General features: G+C 31.8%; 1 protein-coding gene across 4 annotated transcripts in view; it reads right to left on the bottom strand.

Moving 5' to 3' along the window:
• Positions 1 to 8928: 8928 nt before the first annotated feature.
• LOC134205183 (sodium/hydrogen exchanger 9B2) overlaps positions 8929 to 21185 on the bottom strand; it is a 109387-nt gene continuing 97130 nt past the window's right edge. For all 4 annotated transcript variants that reach the window (XM_062680198.1, XM_062680201.1, XM_062680199.1 and 1 more), the window contains exons 3-8: positions 20491 to 20790; positions 20154 to 20336; positions 10838 to 11013; positions 10231 to 10337; positions 9729 to 10034; positions 8929 to 9493 (exon numbers count right to left, since the gene is read on the bottom strand). In XM_062680198.1, coding sequence (XP_062536182.1) covers positions 9200 to 9493; positions 9729 to 10034; positions 10231 to 10337; positions 10838 to 11013; positions 20154 to 20336; positions 20491 to 20790 — 1366 coding nt within the window. In that variant the 3' untranslated portion in view covers positions 8929 to 9199. The remainder of the gene's footprint in view (positions 9494 to 9728; positions 10035 to 10230; positions 10338 to 10837; positions 11014 to 20153; positions 20337 to 20490; positions 20791 to 21185) is intronic.

Genomic DNA, 21185 nt, shown 5'->3' with positions numbered 1-21185 from the left:
TGTTTTTCACCCCATCGCGAATCACTAGAAGCGCGCGACGCGGCACGGACGGATGAAAAATAAACCACCGGATTTAAATCGCTTGACTTTCGGAAAGCGCAATCGAAAACACGTCTGCTCGTCTCAGAAGTTGAGCGGTAACTGTTTTCTAAAATTCTAAAATTCTAAAATTCTAAAATTCTAAAATTCTAAAATTCTAAAATTCTAAAATTCTAAAATTCTAAAATTCTAAAATTCTAAAATTCTAAAATTCTAAAATTTAAAATTCTAAAATTTAAAATTCTAAAAAAAACTTTAAAAATTCTAAAATTTAAAATTTAAAATTTAAAATTCTAAAATCTTAAAAATTCTAAAATTTAAAAATTTAAAATTCTAAAATTTAAAATTTAAAATTCTAAAATTTAAAAATTTAAAATTTTAAAATTCTAAATTCTAAAATTTAAAATTCAGTAAATTTAAAATTCTAAAATTCTAAAATTCTAAAATTTAAAATTCTAAAATTTCTAAAATTTAAAATTTAAAATTCTAAAATTTAAAATTCTAAAATTTAAAATTCTAAAATTCTAAAATTCTAAAAATCTAAATTTCTAAAATCTCAAAATTCTAAAATCAAAATTCTTAAAATTTAAAATTCTAAACTCAAAATTTAAAATCTCTAAAATCTCAAAATTTCAAAAATTCAAAATTTAAAATCTCAAAATTCTCCAATTTAAAATTCTAAAATTTAAAATCTAAATTTAAAATTTCTAAATTCTAAATTTAAAATTTAAAATTCTAAAATTTAAAATTTCTAAAATTCTAAAATCTTAAAATTCTAAATTCTAAAATTTTAAATTCTTAAAATTTAAATTTAAATTCTAAAATTTAAAATTTAAAATTTCAAAATCTCAAAACTTAAAATTTAAAATCTAAAATTCAGTAAATTTAAAATTTAAAATTTAAAATTCTAAAAATCTAAATTTAAAATCAAACTTAAATTCAAATTTAAATTCTAAAATTCTGTAAATTTAAAATTTAAAATCTAAATTTCAAAATTTAAAATCAAAAATTCTCAAATTTAAAATTCTAAAATTCTAAAATTCAAAATTTAAAATTTAAAATTTAAATTTAAAATTTAAAATTTAAAATTTAAAATTTAAAATTCTAAAATTTAAAATTTAAAATTTGTAAAAATTTAAATTTAAAATTTAAAATTCAAATTAAATTTTAAAATTTAAAATTTTAAAATTTAAAATTTAAATTCTAAAATTTAAAATTCTTAAATCACAAAATTTAAAGTTCTAAAATTCTAAAATTCTAAAATTTAAAATTCTAAAATTTAAAATTTAAAAATTCTAAAATTTAAAATTTTAAAATTCTAAAATTAAAATTTAAAATTTAAAATTTAAAAATTTAAAATTCAAAATTCTAAAATTCTAAAATTTAAAATTTAAAATTAAAAATTTAAAATCTAAAATTTAAAATTCTAAATTTAAATTTAAAATTTAAAGTCTCAAAATTTGAAATCTCTAAAAATTCAAAATTTAAAATTTAAAATTCTAAATTTAAAATTTAAAATTCTAAAATTTTAAAATTTAAAATTTAAAATTTAAAATTTAAAATTCTAAAATTTAAAATTTAAATTTAAAATCAAAATCAAAATTCTAAAATTTAAAATTTAAAATCAAAATTTAAAATTTAAAAATTTAAAATTTTAAAATTTAAAATTTAAAATTTAAAATTCTCAAATTAAAATTCTAAAATTTAAAAATTTAAAATTTAAAATTTAAAATTTAAAATTCTAAATTCTAAATTTAAAATTCTAAATTTAAATTTAAAATTTAAAATTTAAAATTTAAAATTTAAAATCTCAAAATCTCCAAATTTAAAATTTAAAAATTCTAAATTTAAAATTTAAAATTTAAAAATTTAAAAATTTTAAAATTTAAAATTCTAAAATTTAAAATTTAAAATTTAAAATTCTAAAATTCTAAAATTCTAAAATTTAAAATTTCAAAATTTGTAAAATTCCAAAATTTAAATAAAATCTAAAATTCTAAAATTTGCAAACCTAAAACTCAAAATTTAAAATTAAAAATCTAAAATCTAAAATTTAAAATTCTAAAATTCTAAAATTTAAAATTCTAAAATTCAAATTTCTAAATTTCTAAAATTTGTAATTTAAAATCTCAAAATTTAAAAATTCTAAAATTTAAAATTTAAAATTTAAAATTCTAAATCAAAAAATTCTAAAATTTAAAATTTAAAAAATCTCAAAATTTAAAATTTAAAATCAAAATTTAAAATTTGAAATTTTAAAATCAAAAATTCTAAAATTTAAAATTTAAAATTCTAAAATTCTAAAATTTAAAATTCTAAAATTCAAAATTTAAAATTTAAAATCAAAATTTAAAATTTGAAATTTAAAATTTAAAATTCTAAAATTCTAAAATTTAAAATCTTAAAATTCTAAAATTTAAAATTTGCAATTCAAAATTCTAAAATTTAAAATTCTAAATTTAAAATCAAAATTCTAAATTCTAAAATTTAAAATTTTAAAATTCTAAAATTTAAAATTCTTAAAATTTAAAATTCTAAAATTTAAAATTTAAAAATTTAAAATTCAAAATTTAAAAATTTAAAATTTAAAATTTAAAATTCTAAAATTTAAAATTTAAAATTCAAAATTCTAAATTCTAAAATTTAAAATTTAAAAATTAAAATTCTTAAAATTTAAAAATTTCAAAATTTAAAATTTAAAATTTAAAAATTTAAAATTTAAAATTTAAAATTCTCAAAATTTAAAACTCAAAATTCTAAAATTTAAAAATTTCAAATTTAAAATTCTAAAATTTGAAATTCTAAAATTCTAAAATTCTAAAATTTAAAATTTAAAATTTAAAATTTAAAATTTAAATTCTAAATTTAAAATTTAAAATTCTAAAAATTTAAAATTTAAAATTCTAAATTCTAAATTTAAAATTCTAAAATTTAAAATTTAAAATTCTAAAATTTAAAATTCTAAAAATTCTAAAATTTAAAATTTAAAATTTAAAATTTAAAATTTAAAATTCTAAAATTTAAAATTCTAAAATTTAAAATTCTAAAATTTGTAAATTTAAAATTTAAAATTTAAAATTTAAAATTAAAATTTAAAATTTAAAAATTCTAAAATTCTAAAAATTCTAAAATTTAAAATTTAAAATTTAAAATTTAAAATTTAAAATTCTAAATTTTAAAATTCTAAAATTCTAAAATTTGCAATTCAAAAATTTAAAATTCTAAAATTTAAAATTTAAAATTTAAAATTCTAAAATTTAAAATTTAAAATTTTAAAATTCTAAAATTCTAAAATTTAAAATTCTAAATTTAAATTTAAAATTCTAAAATTTAAATTTAAAAATTTAAATTTAAATTTAAAATCTTAAAATTTAAATTTAAAGTAAAATCTCAAAATTTAAAATTTAAAATTTTAAAATTTAAAATTTAAAATTCTAAAATTTAAAATTTAAAATTCTAAATCTAAATTTAAAATTTAAAATTCTAAAATTTAAAATTTAAAATTTCAAAATCTTAAAATTTAAAATTTAAAATTCTAAAATTTAAAATTTAAAAATTTAAAATCTCTAAAAATTTAAAATTTAAAATTTAAAACCTAAAATTTAAAATTTAAAATTTAAATTTTAAAATTTAAAATTTAAAATTTAAAATTCTAAAATTTAAAATTCTAAAATTCAAAATTTAAAATCTAAAATTTAAAATTTAAAATTTAAAATTCTAAAATTTAAAATTCTGTAAAATTTAAAATTTAAAATTTCAAAATTCTAAAATTCTAAAATTTAAAATTCTAAAATTTAAAATTCTAAAATTTAAAATTTAAAATCTAAAATTTTAAATTTAAAATTCTAAAATTTAAAATTTCAAAAATTCTTAAAATTTAAAATTTAAATTTAAAATTTAAATTCTAAAATTTAAAATTCTAAAATTTGTAATTTAAAATTCTAAAATTTAAAATTTAAAATTTAAAATTTAAAATTTAAAATTTTAAAATTTCAAATTCTAAAATTCAAATCTCTTGAATTTAAAATTCAAAATTTCAAAATTTAAATTCAAATTCTAAAATTTAAAAATTCTAAAATTTAAAATTTAAAATTCTGTAATTTAAAATTTAAAATTTCAAAATTCTAAAATTTAAAATTCCAAAATTTAAAATCTCAAAATTTAAAGTCTTCAAAATTCTAAAATTTAAAATTCTAAAATTCTAAAATTTAAAATTTAAATTTAAAATTTAAAATTTAAAATTTTAAAATTCTAAAATTCTAAAATTTAAAAATTTAAAATTCTAAAATTCTAAAATTTAAAATTTAAAATTTAAAATTTAAAATTCTAAAATTTAAAATTCTAAAATTTAAAATTTAAAATTTAAAATTTAAAATTCTCAAAATTTAAAATTTAAAATTTAAAATTCTCAAAACTTAAAACTCAAAATCTCTAAAATTCTAAAATTCTAAAATCTCAAAATCTAAAATCAAAATTCTAAAATCTCAAAATTTAAAATTCAAATTCTAAAATTTCAAAATTTAAAATCTAAAATTTCAAAATCTTAAAATTTAAAATTTCAAAATTTAAAATTTAAAATCTAAAATTTAAAAATCTTAAAATTTAAAATTGTAAAATTCTAAAATTTAAAATTTAAAATTCTAAAATTAAAAATCTCAAAATTCCAAAAATTTAAAAATTCTAAAATTTAAAATCTAAAATTTAAAATTTAAAATTCTCAAAATTTAAAATTCTAAATTCTAAAATTTAAAATTCTTAAAATTTAAAATTCTAAAATTCTAAATTTAAAATTTAAAATTTAAAATTTAAAATTTAAAATTTAAAATTTAAAATTCTAAAATTTAAAATTCTAAAATTTAAAATTTAAAATTGTAATTTAAAATTTAAAATTTAAAATTTAAAATTCTAAAATTTAAAAATTTAAAATTTAAAAATTCTAAAATTTAAAATTCTAAAATTTAAAATTCTAAAATTTAAAATTCTAAAATTTAAAATTTAAAATTCTAAAATTTAAAATTCTAAACTTCTAAAATACTGACATTCTGAAATTTCAAATTCTGAAATTTAAAATTCTAAAATTTAAAAATTTAAAATTTAAAATTTAAAATTCTAAAATTTAAAATTCTCAAAATTTAAAATTCTAAAATTTAATTTAAAAATTCTAAAAATTTAAAATTCTAAAATTTAAAAAAATTTCAAAATTTAAAATTTCTAAAATTCTAAAATTTAAAATTTAAAATTTAAAATTCTAAAATTTAAAATTCTAAAATTCTAAAATTTAAAAATTTAAAATTTAAAATTTAAAATTCTAAAATTTCAAAAATTTAAAATTTAAAATTTAAAATTCTAAAATTTAAAATTTAAAATTCTAAAATTTAAAATTTAAAATTTAAAATTTAAAATTTAAAATTTAAAATTTAAAATTTAAAATTTAAAATTCTAAAATTTAAAATTTAAAATTTAAAATTTAAATTCTAAAATTCTAAAATTCTAAAATTTAAAATTTAAAAATTCAAAAATTTAAAATTTAAAATTTAAAATAATAAATTTAAATTTAAAATTTAAAATTTAAAATTCTAAAATTCTAAAATTTAAAATTTAAAAATTTAAAATTTAAAATTTAAAATTTAAAATTCTAAAATTTAAAATTTAAAATTCTAAAATTCTAAAATTTAAAATTTCAAAATTTAAATTCTAAAATTAAAATTTAAATTTAAAAATTCAAAATTTAAAATTTAAAATTTAAAAATTTTAAAATTCTAAAAATTTGTAAATTTAAAATTTAAAATTTAAAATTCTAAAAATTTAAAATTTAAAATTTAAAATTCTAAAATTTAAAATTTAAAAATTTGTAAATTCTAAATTTAAATTTAAATTTTAAAATTTAAAATTTAAAATTTAAAAATTCTAAAATTCTAAAATTCTAAATTATTTAAAATTCTAAAAGTTCTAAAATTCTAAAATTTAAAATTTAAAATTCTAAAATTTAAAATTTGAAAATTTGAAATTTAAAATTCAAATTTAAAATTTAAAAATTTTAAAATTTAAAATTTAAAATTTAAAATTCTAAAATTTAAATTTAAAAATTCTAAAATTTAAAATTTAAAATTCTAAAATTTAAAATTCTAAAATTTAAAATTTAAAATTTAAAATTTAAAAATTTAAAATTTAAAATTCTAAAATTTAAAAATTCTAAAATTCTAAAATTTAAAATTTAAAATTTAAAATTTAAAATTTAAAATTTAAAATTTAAAAATTCTAAAATTTAAAATTCTAAAATTTAAAATCTAAAATTTAAAATTTAAAATTTAAAATTTAAAATTCTAAAATTCTAAAATTTAAAATTTAAATTTAAATTTAAAATTCTAAAATTTAAAATTTAAAATTCTAAAATTTAAATTTTAAAATTCTAAAATTTAAAATTCTAAAATCTTCAAAATTTAAAATTTAAAAATTTAAAATTTAAAATTTAAAATTTAAAAAATTTAAAATTCTAAAATTTAAAATTCTGTACCCTAAAATTTAAAATTTAAAATTTAAAATTCTAAAATTTGGTAATTCTAAAAATTCTAAAATTCTTAAAAATTTAAAATTTAAAATTCTAAAATTTAAAATTCTAAATTTTAAAATTTAAAATTCTAAAATTTAAAATTCTAAAATTTAAAATTTAAAATTCTAAAATTTAAAAATTCTAAAATTTAAAATTCTAAAATTCTAAATCAAAATTCTAAAAATTTAAAATTCTAAAATTCTAAAATTCTAAAATTTAAATTCTAAATTTAAAAATTCTAAAATTCTAAAATTCTAAACTTATTCTAAATTCTAAAATTCTAAAATTCTAAAATTTAAAATTCTCTAAAATTTTAAAATTTAAAATTCTAAAATTCTAAAATTCTAAAATTCTAAAATTCTAAAATTCTAAATTCTAAAATTCTAAAATTCTAAAATTCTAAAATTCTAAAGTTCTAAAATTCTAAAATTCTAAAATTCTAAAATTCTAAAATTCTAAAATTCTTAAAAACCCTTAAGTTCTACAATCCTAAATCGCTTAAATCCTAAAATCCAAAAATCCTAGAATCTGAAAACTTGAAAATTAAAATCCAATTTTCATATACTGATATCTTAAAATCTAAAATGCCTTATGTAAAAGCATAATGTTCTACTACTATGTTACTCTTTATTAGTCAATTTAAAAAAAAAACTTAAACCCAGTACTAAATTTTGAGCTGTGAACAAGGCCGTTGTTTTATCTGAATTGAGCATCTCATTTGCATTTGTGTACGATTACCCACTTGTGTAACCGAATATGTTAATAAATGAAGCCATGTATTCCGCTTCCAATGAAAATGTGGCGTCCTCGACCAGTTGTTAAAATTTCGCCACTCTGCCCTGAAAATCATAATTTCACTCCATTAAACTGACAGGCCATAAACAACTTTTGCTGTCGACTGGCCGGAGGCTGCCACCATGGTAGCGCCAAACTTTGCAACTTCCATCACCACGTTTCCCGAAGATTTCTGCTCCGTGAGCGGGGAGGTCGTTTTCCGAGGAATTGCCCTAGCCGGCGGACATTTCGCTTGAATTTCCTCGCATTTTTCGGAATAAGAAGGCCCAGTATTTTTGCGCTCGAAAAAAAGTTTGCTCTTCCATTTTTCTCCACCTGACAACTAAGACATTTTTTGAAGTTTTTCACCGACGAATGAGGATGAAAGCGGAAGGCGTGGGTGACGAGTGCAGAAAACTTTTCTTATTTTTCATATTTTATCGTAACTGCAGTTGATTTGCTGAGCCAATTCTCGTGGATGAATGGTCTTCTTCTATCGGGACCATAGCTGGTAGCAATGCACAGAACTCGAACTACTGCTGTTTAAACGCTAAAAGATTGCTAGCGCAAAATAACCACCGTATGCCAGTGAACTCTGCGGAAAGTTAAAGTTTCGTTTCGATTGTTTGCTCGCGGAAGCACTCGACAGTACATATGCAATAGCATAGTTTGAAATAACTTTGAACAAGGTACTGGTTTGCAAAGCATTACATGAGAATAGTGAGGGGTTATGTAAAGTAGTTGATGCGTAACGAAAATGATGCACCAATGCATTTTATAAAATTAACCTGCTTCACGCTTGTTTTTTTGAAATTAAAAAAATCCAGGGGCTCAAATTTGGTTTAAACGTTATTTGCGTTCAACACAATACTGGCTACTAATAGTAAAAGAAAACCTATCAAAGCTTCCTTATTTTAGCGAGTCAATACGCTTGATGGGAATTAACTAAAGAAATGTGGCAAAAAATGGCTAAAGAATACTTCAAGTACAGTCAGAATCATACGAACACCGTGGTTGCCTTACCACCCATCTGCAAAATTTCTACACTTTTGTATGTTGCAAACAAATTGGATTTAGCTAGAAAGCTTAGAGATAGCAAGACGAGCAGCAACAATCAACATGCCTCAAAGTTATGTGTGCTGTAGTGTGCATTGTTTACCACTGGTCGTAAAGGTTTCGATGCCAGCTGGGGATAAGACCTGCACAGTGCTGCACATTGTGGCAGGGTATGAGCCGGCGTTATTTATCATCTTCTAACCAGGGAGCTTCGACCGGATGCATATTTGGGAGAACAGATTCCACAAGCTGGCAAACAACACTTGCTTCCGTTTTTTTGGATATTGCTTGGGACGTTTCTTTGGATTTTTAGCTTGACTTTTATCAGAGTCGAATAGAAGATTTAAACTTTGTTGTTTAATATCTACTCATGCACTGATTTACATCGTTTTCGATGTTAACAAATATTCAACATTCTTGACATTGTATAATTATAGAGCCTTAGGTAATAACGCATGTAGTTGAGATTAGAGTTATGACATTTCGGAATTTTAAATACAAATTGCCGGTAACTTGTCTTGCTTTATTCATCAATCTGCTTATTTCTGGATCAAAAGATAAAACAAACGTTGATTGCATGTATGTATATCAAAATCGAAGATCAATATTAAGTTTCGTTAATTACCATAATAAGCAGTAGGTACTTCACGAGGTAGAAGTATAGTTTTGTTTGTTTTGCCTATGATATAAATAAATTATATTTATTGTCACTAATAAAGTACAATGCTACCCGTGATTTAAGATTCTGCCGATGATTCCCGACGGTATTCTGCCGCTTCGTCAAACGTCGTTATTTTCGGGGTGTTCCTTCTTCAGCCATTTTGGTGCCAGTTTTATCATCAAGAGTGCACCTAATGGAGCAGTGAAAATGATTGCAAGAACTGTTACGATCAGTACTGTCTGAGCCTTCTGTATATCGCCGGTTGCGTTTAAACTGCGGGCCAAGTCGAGTGCAGCTGGACCCAAGGCCGCCTGAACGGTAGCCTTCGGGAAACCCGATAATGTTACGTAGGCCTTTTCCTTCCAGTTTAGATCGCTGCCTAACGTTGATGCGTACGAGAATATGAGACGGAACTGGAAAGAAGAAATAAAAACTTATAAATTTGTCTATGAAAGAACTTTAAAAACATTATCTATCTCAAACAGGGAATGGAAACATAAGAACGAAGGGAGAGACACAGTGAAAAGGTCCAAAAAATTTACTTGGGAAAGAAGAAAAATTAAAAATAACAAATTAAGCTTACAATGCCAAACCCCAAAAACTGAGTTGATTTCACTTGTGGTAAAGGAACTGTTCTAAAATACATACCGATACTGCAACCAGCAAAGTTATAGTGCCATACAGCACAGTGCTGCCCTCAAGCACCGAAAAGTTGACTTCTTTTCCAATTAACGAGAAAGAAACCGGCTTCAGAAACTTCCACAGCAAATCCAAATACATTCCGACTTCGTTGGTGTCGTAATCAATGCGCTTCTTCCAGCCCGTCCCGGCAACGAATGCCGTCATAATGCACCCGAGAGCTCCTGCCGAGGGATATCCAATCAGTTTGCTGCCGACTACCGACAGTGTCCCAGCGAGGATCGTAAACGTGAAGCGCAGCCCGTTGGTGTATTTCTGTTTGAATAATTAAAATTTTAATAAACACTTGCGTGATTTACGGCACTTCACTTGAAGTGAATGCACCACGGCGGGCACCCGCAATAGGTTATCTAACTACCGAACTAGGTAAGTGACGGGAACAATTTATTCGCTCTTGTCTTGCGAAAAAGGGAAATTAAGATGTGCCACGAGGAAATGAAAGTGTACATACCGCCTGATAGGAAGGAATATAGAGTAAGACAGCACCACATCCACCGCCAAAGACTAGACCAATTATGATACCGATTGGCCCCTGGAGTATCTGACTCGTGAGGTTACCTGTAGGCAAAAATGAAGAAGGGAACAATATGCACGTGTTTTAGAGTACGAGATGCAGTGTTCTCGGTAGAATGGCATGGCACGCAAGTTTGAGGATTCTGGTTAACCGGGTGCAGGTGCTGATATCATGCTGCGAAAACCAGCACGTGTAATTCGAAACACGGCGTGTCTGCAACAATATGCTTTAAAATAAAGCTGCAGGCACATTTAGTCATGCATCGAACAGAAAAGCTATACACAAAACATGTTAATTCTGTTTCAAAATCGAACAATATGTGAACATATTTGTGCCAGAAAACTATAAGCATGAATGCAGCATTAAACCTGGAATTAATTCCACAGCTGCACGCATAATTCCGAGCAACATATTTATTTTCACCATACGTTCGGCGGCAGCATTGTAACCGTGATCATATTTTCTCGTACCCACATTCCATCGCTCCAAGAATTCCTCTCTAATGCTGTTGCATCGCTATTCTGCCGCCGTATGCCATACTCACCAGTGGAAAATATCAGCCCCAAAATGACGCCAAATAGGAAAATTGCTAGAACATCATTACAGCTTGTCATAGCGATGATTAATGTGTGAATTCCTTTATTCATGCCGAGACGTTCCTCCTTCAGGCGCAGCAACACGGTGACGACAACGTTCGGTGAGATTGCAGTCACTACCAAGCTGGAACAAAAGAAGTATGGTATGAAAAAATGAGGAAGTGAATTTATTTGAATGGCACTATAAATCGTGACAAAATTTCTGGAGCTTCGGAAATTTTTCAATAAATAATTTGAATGGAACAGCTCCAATTGCATATACGATATCTATTGATAGGGGAAAAGCTCCAATTTCCATCTCACTGAACACATATTTATATCATTTCGAACCAATTAACATGCGTTGAAAAACTTTATGATGACCAAGACAACTTGGAAGGAAGTTCTTGGGTGTTGTCTTTGATAGTTCATGCAAGACATCACCCGGGTTCATTGTGAGTGACTAGCAGTTGATTGGAGCAGTCAGTCGTTCAGAAAGATCTACTGTCGATCCATAGAAGTTTCCGTAGCCACCAGATTTCACTTGTCACCGACGTTAAAAGATGTACCAGCAAATGCTGGTGCAAGCTCGCTGTCTCCACCTACAAGCTGAAAAATGAGACGAATTGATTAGCATCTGCACCATTCTTGGCAACGCGAACGCTCCAGTAAATCGCACAAGAGACTTTTGAAGAATATCCAATCGCAGCACGCATCTGTTATCCGAATCTGCTAAGAAACATCCGACATGTTGGCATCAGCGGGCTTTCCATTGAAGAAGTAAACGAACTGTACTGAATCCGATGCTGATTATCCTGCCAAATATATGGCAATTGCGCCGTACCTTGATCTCAAAGACAACCAATCCGTTTCCACACAGAAACTAATTTGGGAATCGAACTCCGACACGATGGCTATCAAGATTCAACTGCCACTAACTAAGAGGAATATCGTACATCACGCAGGTTTTAGATCCACTTAGCCAGTTTTGTCCAACAACAGCGTTCCAAGCTTGTAATCGTTGAAGACCGATATCAGAGATCCATTTGAGTTGGATTACTCTCCCAGAAAGCCTGCAATACGAATGAAAACAGTAACCCTCCGGATTTCCTTCTACGTGTTTGACCACGCAACGGATAAGTCCAAAGTTACTTCATTAGTCGAACAACAAATCATCACGCATCTGGAGTTGTGATACCGTAATCCGCTGAAGTTTTCATGTGGAGATACACTTCTGTCCACTACTGGTTAGGTTATCCATCAGATAGCTTATGAAGCATGGGTGGGCAATTAGGCATGATTCAAGATACTGGAAATCAAACCTATAACCGCCATGACAGTCATCTTCGATGCCTGGGAATTTTCTGATCAGCTCTTCAACTGATATTCCACCTTCGGCTATCATCACCGATACATCGCATACTGGATGCTTTGAAAGTAGCCTTGCAGGAAGCCATCATTCAACCGTTCGAGTTATTGACGTCTTTCAACTATAACGAAGCAGACATGTCGTCATACTCAACGTAAATAATTTTCGGAAAAAATGTCCAAGTCTCTTACTATAGAACGTCTTCCATCATCGTCACCATTGAAGTTGTTGAAAACAGAGGTTCGGCGATTCATCCCCTCCTAGGCTTCACTTCAGCAGTCTGCAGGAGGCAGACGTCCATCAGCGTTCATGCTGTCTCGGATCACAGCCTTTGCGACACCCATGTTCGGTCCATCACAAAGATTCACAAAGAATGAAACCAGATATAATATGCCAAAATCGGCTCGAGGCCTTCTGGTTTCTTATTTTCCTAGACGTTTGAATTATATTCTTTTTTTGGCGACGAACGACGTCAGTTGGTGCATTTAAGTCGGCATCCCATCATCGTGCCACAACCGCCACTTACTGCAGCACGACCGTTGTCTATCAGTCTCGTTCCCCAGCGTATCCTTCCAGTATTTATGGGCCTTCGGGACGAGCATAGAAATCGCATGGTGCTGTGCCTCCAAGGGGTTGATGGGAGTCCTTCCCAAGGCCCCCTTCATGATAAAAAAACTAATATTTCTCCCAAAATGTATGTGGTAAGTGCAACAGCAAACAACACGGCATCTCTAGCCGAGACTGCCCCAGCTTATGAGCTGTCGCAGAAGAATTAGGTCCCCTCAATAGTAGCAGACGCTGCTTCCGCTCCGCTTCAAGAGATGAGAGCTATACGCTGACGCTGAAATCTCTCCAACTCGAAGTTCAGGTATTAAGGGTTAAGAGTGACCTTCTGAAAGCCCAACGGGACAACAAAAGTTGATTCCCTCCAGGGCCAGGTTTCAAGCCAAATCTATTCCATTCCTCTCTATCTCTGTTCAACCCTTCAAGCCACTGTATAGCACGTCTCTGTCGCAACAACCAGCGGATAGTCTTCTACCTTTCCGCCCACTCCCCAGATCTCGCAAAACAAGAACACCAATATGTCCAAAGTCTCTCAAGGTCAAGACGTTGGCCATTTCCTGTTACCAAATACATCCAACAAAGCCTAACCGCTGCCACTCACACTTCCAATGTTGGAGTTGGCATTAGAGTAATTAACTTTTTTCTAGAGATTCACCAATACCTCACCCGACACAAAAGGTCCCAGAAGTGTCCAAAAAAAAACCAGCGCATAGTTAACGAGAAGAGTGACGAACCTTACACTAAACCTCAACCACTTTTCACATATACGCTACCACCTATCACGCTTTACCCTTCAGCGTGCCAAAAACGACACAAACTGCTACAACACCTGAGTTCGTTGCCTGATCCAGACAGTCTGGACGCCCTTGGTACCTGATGGAATCGGATGGTATCGGGCGAACAAAGCATCCACGGTGCCCTGGGTAGCCGGGCGCCGAGAGACCGGGCCCCGGGCTAACACTCCTCGGCGCCTGTGGTTAGACGGAAGGGACTTCGCGGGCTTCATGGCCCTGCGGTTATCGGTGTCACCAATCTGGGCACATTTGCGTGCTGCGGAGTGTGGCTTCTATTCTCGGCCTAGTAAGGAATATTCTCCACTTATGCACTGGGTGTTGTGTATATGTGTTGTCCTAGCATTAGACAATGCTATGTGCTAAGTAGGGCTTCCATTTTTCCCGGGAATCAACTTCCCGGGAAACGGGAAATGAAATAATAATTTCCCGGGATTTCCCGGGATTCCGGGAAATATAAAAAACTCTCGAAACTAATTCAAAATCGTAATTTAAATTTTGTATGTAAAATATGGTTTTGAAATAGTAGTTTGTGCAACTAGTTGCAAAAAGATGATTTTTTCAGCACGAGTTGTACGTTTATCCAACGAGGCTTGCCGAGTGATCCTATCTTTTTTTTTCCTCCAACAAGAAAACAGTCAAACGCAACGATTCAACAAAGCAAAACAACCCATCTAGAGTTAGAATTCCAGAACGACTTTTCCGGGAAGTAACTCTTATCCTTCCAGGCTGCTTCTCGAGAGCCTGGAGACACAAACCATGAAAAACCTCGATCACGTAGTTTGGTACTGCTCGAAAAACGACGCATCCAACTATTGGATACCCTTGTGGCCCGAGGTTAAGAACCGTATAGGGAAGTAAGAGGTGTTTTGGGGGATTATAGTTTATATGCAGGCCATCTATGCCTTTCTTTGCTCGTCTGACATTAAAGTCTAATACCCCTTTTTTCTTTCTTGTCTTTGTCTTATTGTTCTGTGTAAAATGAGCTATGGCCATCCGGAAGATGCGCCCTGACGAACCACAACTCGAGCACAACGCTACGCCATACCGTTAATGACGTCAAATACCCGGATAAGTAGCAGTATTACCTTAAATCAGCCCGTCCTGAAATTACGCAATCTAACGCAGTCGCCACGAGTATCTTGGTCTATGCCCCCTTCCTCTTACTAACTGTCGATAATAAGATGATATCGAATGTAAATATACTAAAGTCTCGGCTCCGTTAAGTGTTATACCTGCCTGAGCCTGTCAAATAAACGTAATAAATGAATGAAAAAAAACTCTGCCTCCAATAAACGCTTATTGCAATAACATTCCCAAACTTGAACTGTTAGCCCACGCCAGACTTCCGTGGATCAATGACCTTCGGGAGGTCAATCAAGTCTCTTTTGACTCCATGGAGTCAAAAGTAGATTACCAAGGTAGGATAAAATATCCGACAATCCGTGGCGATCGAAATTCTTCGGAAGATTTCGTTTGACGTACTGCAGTTTAACCCTTATGTTACCGTCAGGGTACCCGGGAACCTTTTTTGTCTTCAAGTGATTTTTTTAGGGTTCTAAACATCGCAGGAACTTGAAACTCCGTGAGATCTTCAAACTTGGCAAAATTCAGGTTTGGGTAATATTAAATTAAAATGAAAATCCAGTAAGGGGGCTTGGGAAGGGGCTTCCAAATATTTGAACCCCATAACGTACCGACAAGGTACCCGCGTACCCACGTTCTAGGTATGACCATAGCAGTTTTCAACCGATTTGGACGATTCCGTTTGCTATGGATTTAGAAATTCATCGATCTACCCGATGCCACATAGAACCGATTCAGATAACCTGGTTACCGGAATTCTGGATTTGCTAGACCATGTCTCAAGAATGTCTCTCAATAACTTGATGTTATAGAAACCAAACGAATATTTCCTGTATCCTGAGTTACCAGTTTCGTAGAAAATTCGAGGATTATGACTTCACAATGTATCAGGACCACCTGATCATTTGATCTCGGAACGGACATTTCGGAATAGGCTACCATTCCCCCGTAAGTTCCTCCAGGAAGTTCCTCCAGGAATTCCTCCTGAAAGTTCCTCCAGGAATTCCTCCAGGAAGTTCCTCCAGCAATTTCTCCAGGAAGTTCCCCCAGGAAGTTCCTCCAGGAGTTCCTCAGGAAGTTCCTCCAGGAATTCCTCGGGAAGTTCCTCCAGGAATTCCTCCAGGAAGTTCCTCCAGGAATTCCTCCAGGAAGTTCCTCCAGGAATTCCTCTGGAAGTTCTTCCAGGAATTCCTCCGAAAGTTCCTCCAGGAATTCCTCTGGAAGTTCCTCCAGGAATTCCTCCGGAAGTTCCTCCAGAAATCCCTCAGGGAGTTCCTCCAGGAAGTTCCTCCAGGAATTCCTCCGGAAGTTCCTCCAGGAATTCCTCCGGAAGTTCCTCCAGGAATTCCTCCGGAAGTTCCTCCAGGAATTCCTCCGGAAGTTCCTCCAGGAATTCCTCCGGAAGTTCCTCCAGGAATTCCTCCGGAAGTTCCTCCAGGAATTCCTCCGCAAGTTCCTCCAGGAATTCCTCCGGAAATTCCTCCGGAAGTTCCTCCAGGAATTCCTCCGGAAGTTCCTCCAGGTATTCCTCCGGAAGTTCCTCCAGGAATTCCTCCGGCAGTTCCTCGAGGAATTCCTCCGGAAGTTCCTCCAGGAATTCCTCCGGAAGTTCCTCCAGGAATTCCTCCGGAAGTTCCTCAAGGAATTCGTCCGGAAGTTCCTCCAGGAATTCCTTCGGAAGTTCCTCCAGGAATTCCTCCGGAAGTTCCTCCAGGAATTCGTCTGGAAGTTCCTCCAGGAATTCGTCCGGAAGTTCCTCCAGGAATTCTTCCGGAAGTTCCTCCAGGAATTCCTCCGGAAGTTCCTCCCGGAAATCCTCCGGAAGTTCCTCCCGGAAATCCTCCGGAAGTTCCTCCCGGAAATCCTCCGGAAAATCCTCCCGGAAATCCTCCGGAAGTTCCTCCCGGAAATCCTCCGGAAGTTCCTCCCGGAAATCCTCCGGAAGTTCCTCCCGGAAATCCTCCGGAAGTTCCTCCCGGAAATCTTCCGGATGTTCCTCGCGGAATACCTCCGGAAGTTCCTCCCGAAATCCTCCGGATGTTCCTCCAGGAATTCCTCCGGAAGTTCCTCCAGGAATTCCTTCGGAAGTTCCTCTAGGAATTCCTTCGGAAGTTCCTCTAGGAATTCCTTCGGAAGTTCCTCTAGGAATTCCTTCGGAAGTACCTCTAGGAATTCCTTCGGAAGTTCCTCTAGGAATTCCTTCGGAAGTTCCTCTAGGAATTCCTTCGGAAGTTCCTCAAGGAATTCGTCCGGAAGTTCCTCCAGGAATTCCTTCGGAAGTTCCTCCAGGAATTCCTCCGGAAGTTCCTCCAGGAATTCGTCTGGAAGTTCCTCCAGGAATTCGTCCGGAAGTTCCTCCAGGAATTCTTCCGGAAGTTCCTCCAGGAATTCCTCCGGAAGTTCCTCCCGGAAATCCTCCGGAAGTTCCTCCCGGAAATCCTCCGGAAGTTCCTCCCGGAAATCCTCCGGAAGTTCCTCCCGGAAATCCTCCGGAAGTTCCTCCCGGAAATCCTCCGGAAGTTCCTCCCGGAAATCTTCCGGATGTTCCTCCCGGAAATCCTCCGGATGTTCCTCCAGGAATTCCTCCGGAAGTTCCTCCAGGAATTCCTTCGGAAGTTTCTCCAGGAATTCCTCCGGAAGTTTCTCCAGGAATTCCTCCGGAAGTTTCTCCAGGAATTCCTCCGGAAGTTTCTCCAGGAATTCCTCCGGAAGTTCCTCCAGGAATTCCTCGGGAAGTTCCTCCAGGAATTCCTCCGGAAGTTCCTCCAGGAATTCCTCCGGAAGTTCTTCTAGGAATTCCTCCGGAAGTTCCTCCAGGAATTCCTCCGGAAGTTCCTCCAGGAATTCCTCCGGAAGTTCCTCCAGGAATTCCTCCGGAAGTTCCTCCAGGAATTCCTCCGGAAGTTCCTCGAGGAATTCCTCCGGAAGTTCCTCCAGGAATTCCTCCGAATTCCTGGAGGAACTTCCGGAGGAATTCCTGGAGGAACTTCCGGAGGAATTCCTGGAGGAACTTCCGGAGGAATTCCTGGAGGAACTTCCGGAGGAATTCCTGGAGGAACTTCCGGAGGAATTCCTGGAGGAACTTCCGGGATCCAGGGATCTCTCCGGAAGTTCCTCCAGGAGTTCCTCCGGAAGATCCTCCAGAAGATCCTCCAAGAATTCTTTCGGAAGTTCCTCCAGGAATTCTTTCGGAAGTTCCTCCAGGAATTCCTCCGGAAGATCCTCCAGGAATTCGTCGTTGTTGCTAAACGATTTTATACTGGCAACAAAAGTTATTAGAGAAATATCGAGTTGTGAATTAATTGCATATTATTCGGCAACTCGGCCGTACGAAAACCATTTTTTTGTTAAATATCTTGGCTGTGCATATGCACAGCACATGTTTCGAAATGGACAAATTGCTATGAAATTTGCGAAAAAGAATCCATGTGTCTTGCAGGGACTCGAACCCTCAACCTCCTACTCTCTAGATAGGCGTGATAACCCCTACACAACAAGACCACTTAAAGGTCACGTTTGCGGAAAAGCTTATGTAAGGCAATCAAACTCATCAAATGCTTTAGCCAAGCAAGCCTTTGGCACAGCAGAGTGTGATTGATTCGCATTCTATACCAGTCCGCCCAGCCCGTTGTTGGGGGCATGGAGTGCGATCCTCTCGTTTAATAAACAATGTGCACTCGCTTGTTTGTGGATATACAACAGTGAAGCACATGTGGAGATTGGACAAATCAAGCATCCGAAAGATATTCAATTTGCAAAAAGAGAGCTAACCGCGGTGGAGGTTGGTACTCGGATTCTGATGGCTTTTCCGCAAACGTGACCTTTAAGTGGTCTTATTGTGTAGGGTTTATCACGCATATCTAGAGAGTAGGAGGTTGAGGGTTTGAGTCCCTCCAAGACACATGGATTCTTTTTCGCAAATTTCATATCAATTTGTCCATTTCGAAACATGTGCTGTGCATATGCACAGCCAAGATATTTAACAAAAAAACAGAATTGTGGGAAATTCAATTTAACACGTAAAAGAATAACTTCAATTAATAGACATAATTTTGCTCACAAAAGTTGGATTGCTTCGCAACAACAACTGACTTCCAGCTTAGTATCTATTCTGTGATGGCGATGCGTTAAATACATTCAAATAGATGCTGAACTGCTTCACGAAACGATCCTTTACTAAGGGGCAATTCTTATAGAAATTTTCATATAACCTTCAAATGGCACGTGCACAATCAAATTACATCCAAATCAGCTAAACATTTAGGAGGACTATTAAAATAACAAAAACAAACGTTTAGGCACAGGGTTCCAAAAAAATCAAAATTTTAATCACTTTAATCATTTCAATCACACTCAAATTCCGAACACTCGCCTTTAAATAGCCGGATTGGCTTTATAAGTGTAATTTTCTCTTCGCCTGTATTCGTTTATAAACTTTATCTTTAGTATGGAAAACCGATGGAAAATCTAGTTTTATGGCACTAAAACGCCAGTGTTCGGAATATGAGTCATGTAAGGGATTTAAGTCAAGGGTAAGTCATTTGATATTTTGAAAAATATGTTATGCTCTGGGCCTCACTGTGAATGTGTTATGCTCTGGGCCTCACTGTGAAAACTCAATATTTTGGTCATAGCCTCAAACCCCATTACCGGTTGTGCTCATTAGTTAATGCAGAAACGTTGAACGAATTCCCTTCCGATTGTAAACATCATTGGGCACAAGCAATGTTTGCTCCACCAGGTCAAGCATCAAGCCCAGTTCTTCCGACTAGGCAATTCGAGGTCTTATGTGAAAAAGTCCAGCCTATTGAACTGAATTTATTTGAAGTCAGAATTCAGTAATTCGCCTAATTCACCCAAGTGGCTCAATCGTACCCATTGATGATGATGCAATTCCCTTAATGCACTTAACGCACAGCCAAGAATATTTCTTAATGGCAGACACTTTCTAAAGAGCCGTGGATTCAACAATAAAGCTTTCAAAAGTCAAGCATACTTTTCACTGGAGGTGAAAGGCGCAAATTTTTCATTACTTCTTTTTTCCGCTTTGCCAGTGGAGCAAGCGGCAAATCACTTTCCACCAACCTATTCAGTGACCCTAGGAAAGTAGATGGAAAATCAGTTTCTCCCCTTTTTGCTATTTTCTGCAACGGAAACCTCTTTTAATGTGGCTTTCAACACAATTGCTATTTCCATTAAGGTTATCGTCACTACTTTCGCAGATTCTTCACAGCCCGTTGCAAAAAATGCATTTAAAACCAAATTAAAGGATATTTCCTTCGTGGTATTCCGTATATGCTGGTGGTCTGCACACCGCTGGGTGCACCAGCCAGTGGTGGTCAACTGGGATCCATCAAAGGAAAGTGTTTCAACAGGGCGGAGCTGCTATTTACCAGGCACCTACTCTATCATCTTCATTTTAACAGAAATTCCCGGCTTATTTTTTTTCTCTACGCCCTTCATTTTTATACTTACCCCAAAAGAACGCCCCACATCCAGGGCAAATCTAGCAGGTATTTGGACAGCACGGCGATTGCAACCACTTCAGCCACTGTCGGGATCACGGTGAGTTGCATAATGAAACGGAAGAGTTTCTTCAGTGAATCGTAGTCCAAGCCTAGACCTGCCAAAAGCATTATGTTGATGAGTGCCATTTCTCTGCAAATATTAAAAAAGCAAATAATGTAAAAATCTCGGGGTAACCGTTCAAAAATAATTGTGACATGAATTTAAATCATCGCTGTCGGACTGATAATGTCTAGTACACGAGATGAGACATGCATCTAAACGAATACGCTTCATTCATCCTCACCTGCAAAATACTTCCAGTTTCTGCAATCCTTGGAAGTCCGCCCAGCCAACGTTGGTATAGAGAACTCCCCAGAACAGCATTCCCAGCATATCGGGCAGCCCAGTCAGCGAAACCAGTATGCCGCTGATTTGTGCTCCGACGAAGAGAAACCACAGCCTCATAAACGGTGTGTTCGGCTCGGTGAGTGTTCTCGGTAGCACCGAGAACGCAATTCCCCAAAGCAGGGCGAATATTGCCAGCAAAGCAAGCGGCTGTGAAACAATGGGCCAATTCCGAACGAACGAAGATTTACCCGAGCGCCTATATGGTTCCGCAAAAACACGCACGGGTGGGTCACACGTGGTATCCAGGAAAACACATCCGCAACCAGCCAGCGCCAGTGGAAGAACGGTGGTAGAGTTGAAAAAAAAGGAAAAGAAACTTAATCAAATGCTTGGTTGGCTGTGCGTACTATGAGTAGCTTTTATCCGCCGAAATAGATGGGATCGGATGCTTGACGGTGTTCCTCCCGAAGGGTGCTTTTCATACTTTTAGTAATACATGAAAATTGAGATTCGAAATTTAGTTTTCTTGATTTTTGAAATTGTAAATGATGTTATGAAAATAATGCAAAAAAGTGAACATCCCTAGATTATAGTGTATCAAACATGTAGTTTTAGTCTGGATCAGGAAAGGTTATGTAATCATTGTATGAT

Source organism: Armigeres subalbatus, chromosome 1, assembly GCF_024139115.2.
Source record: "Armigeres subalbatus isolate Guangzhou_Male chromosome 1, GZ_Asu_2, whole genome shotgun sequence".
Classification (NCBI taxonomy): domain Eukaryota; kingdom Metazoa; phylum Arthropoda; class Insecta; order Diptera; family Culicidae; genus Armigeres; species Armigeres subalbatus.
The sequence above is the reverse complement of the archived record's forward strand: the minus strand, read 5'-3'. Positions and strand labels throughout refer to the sequence as shown.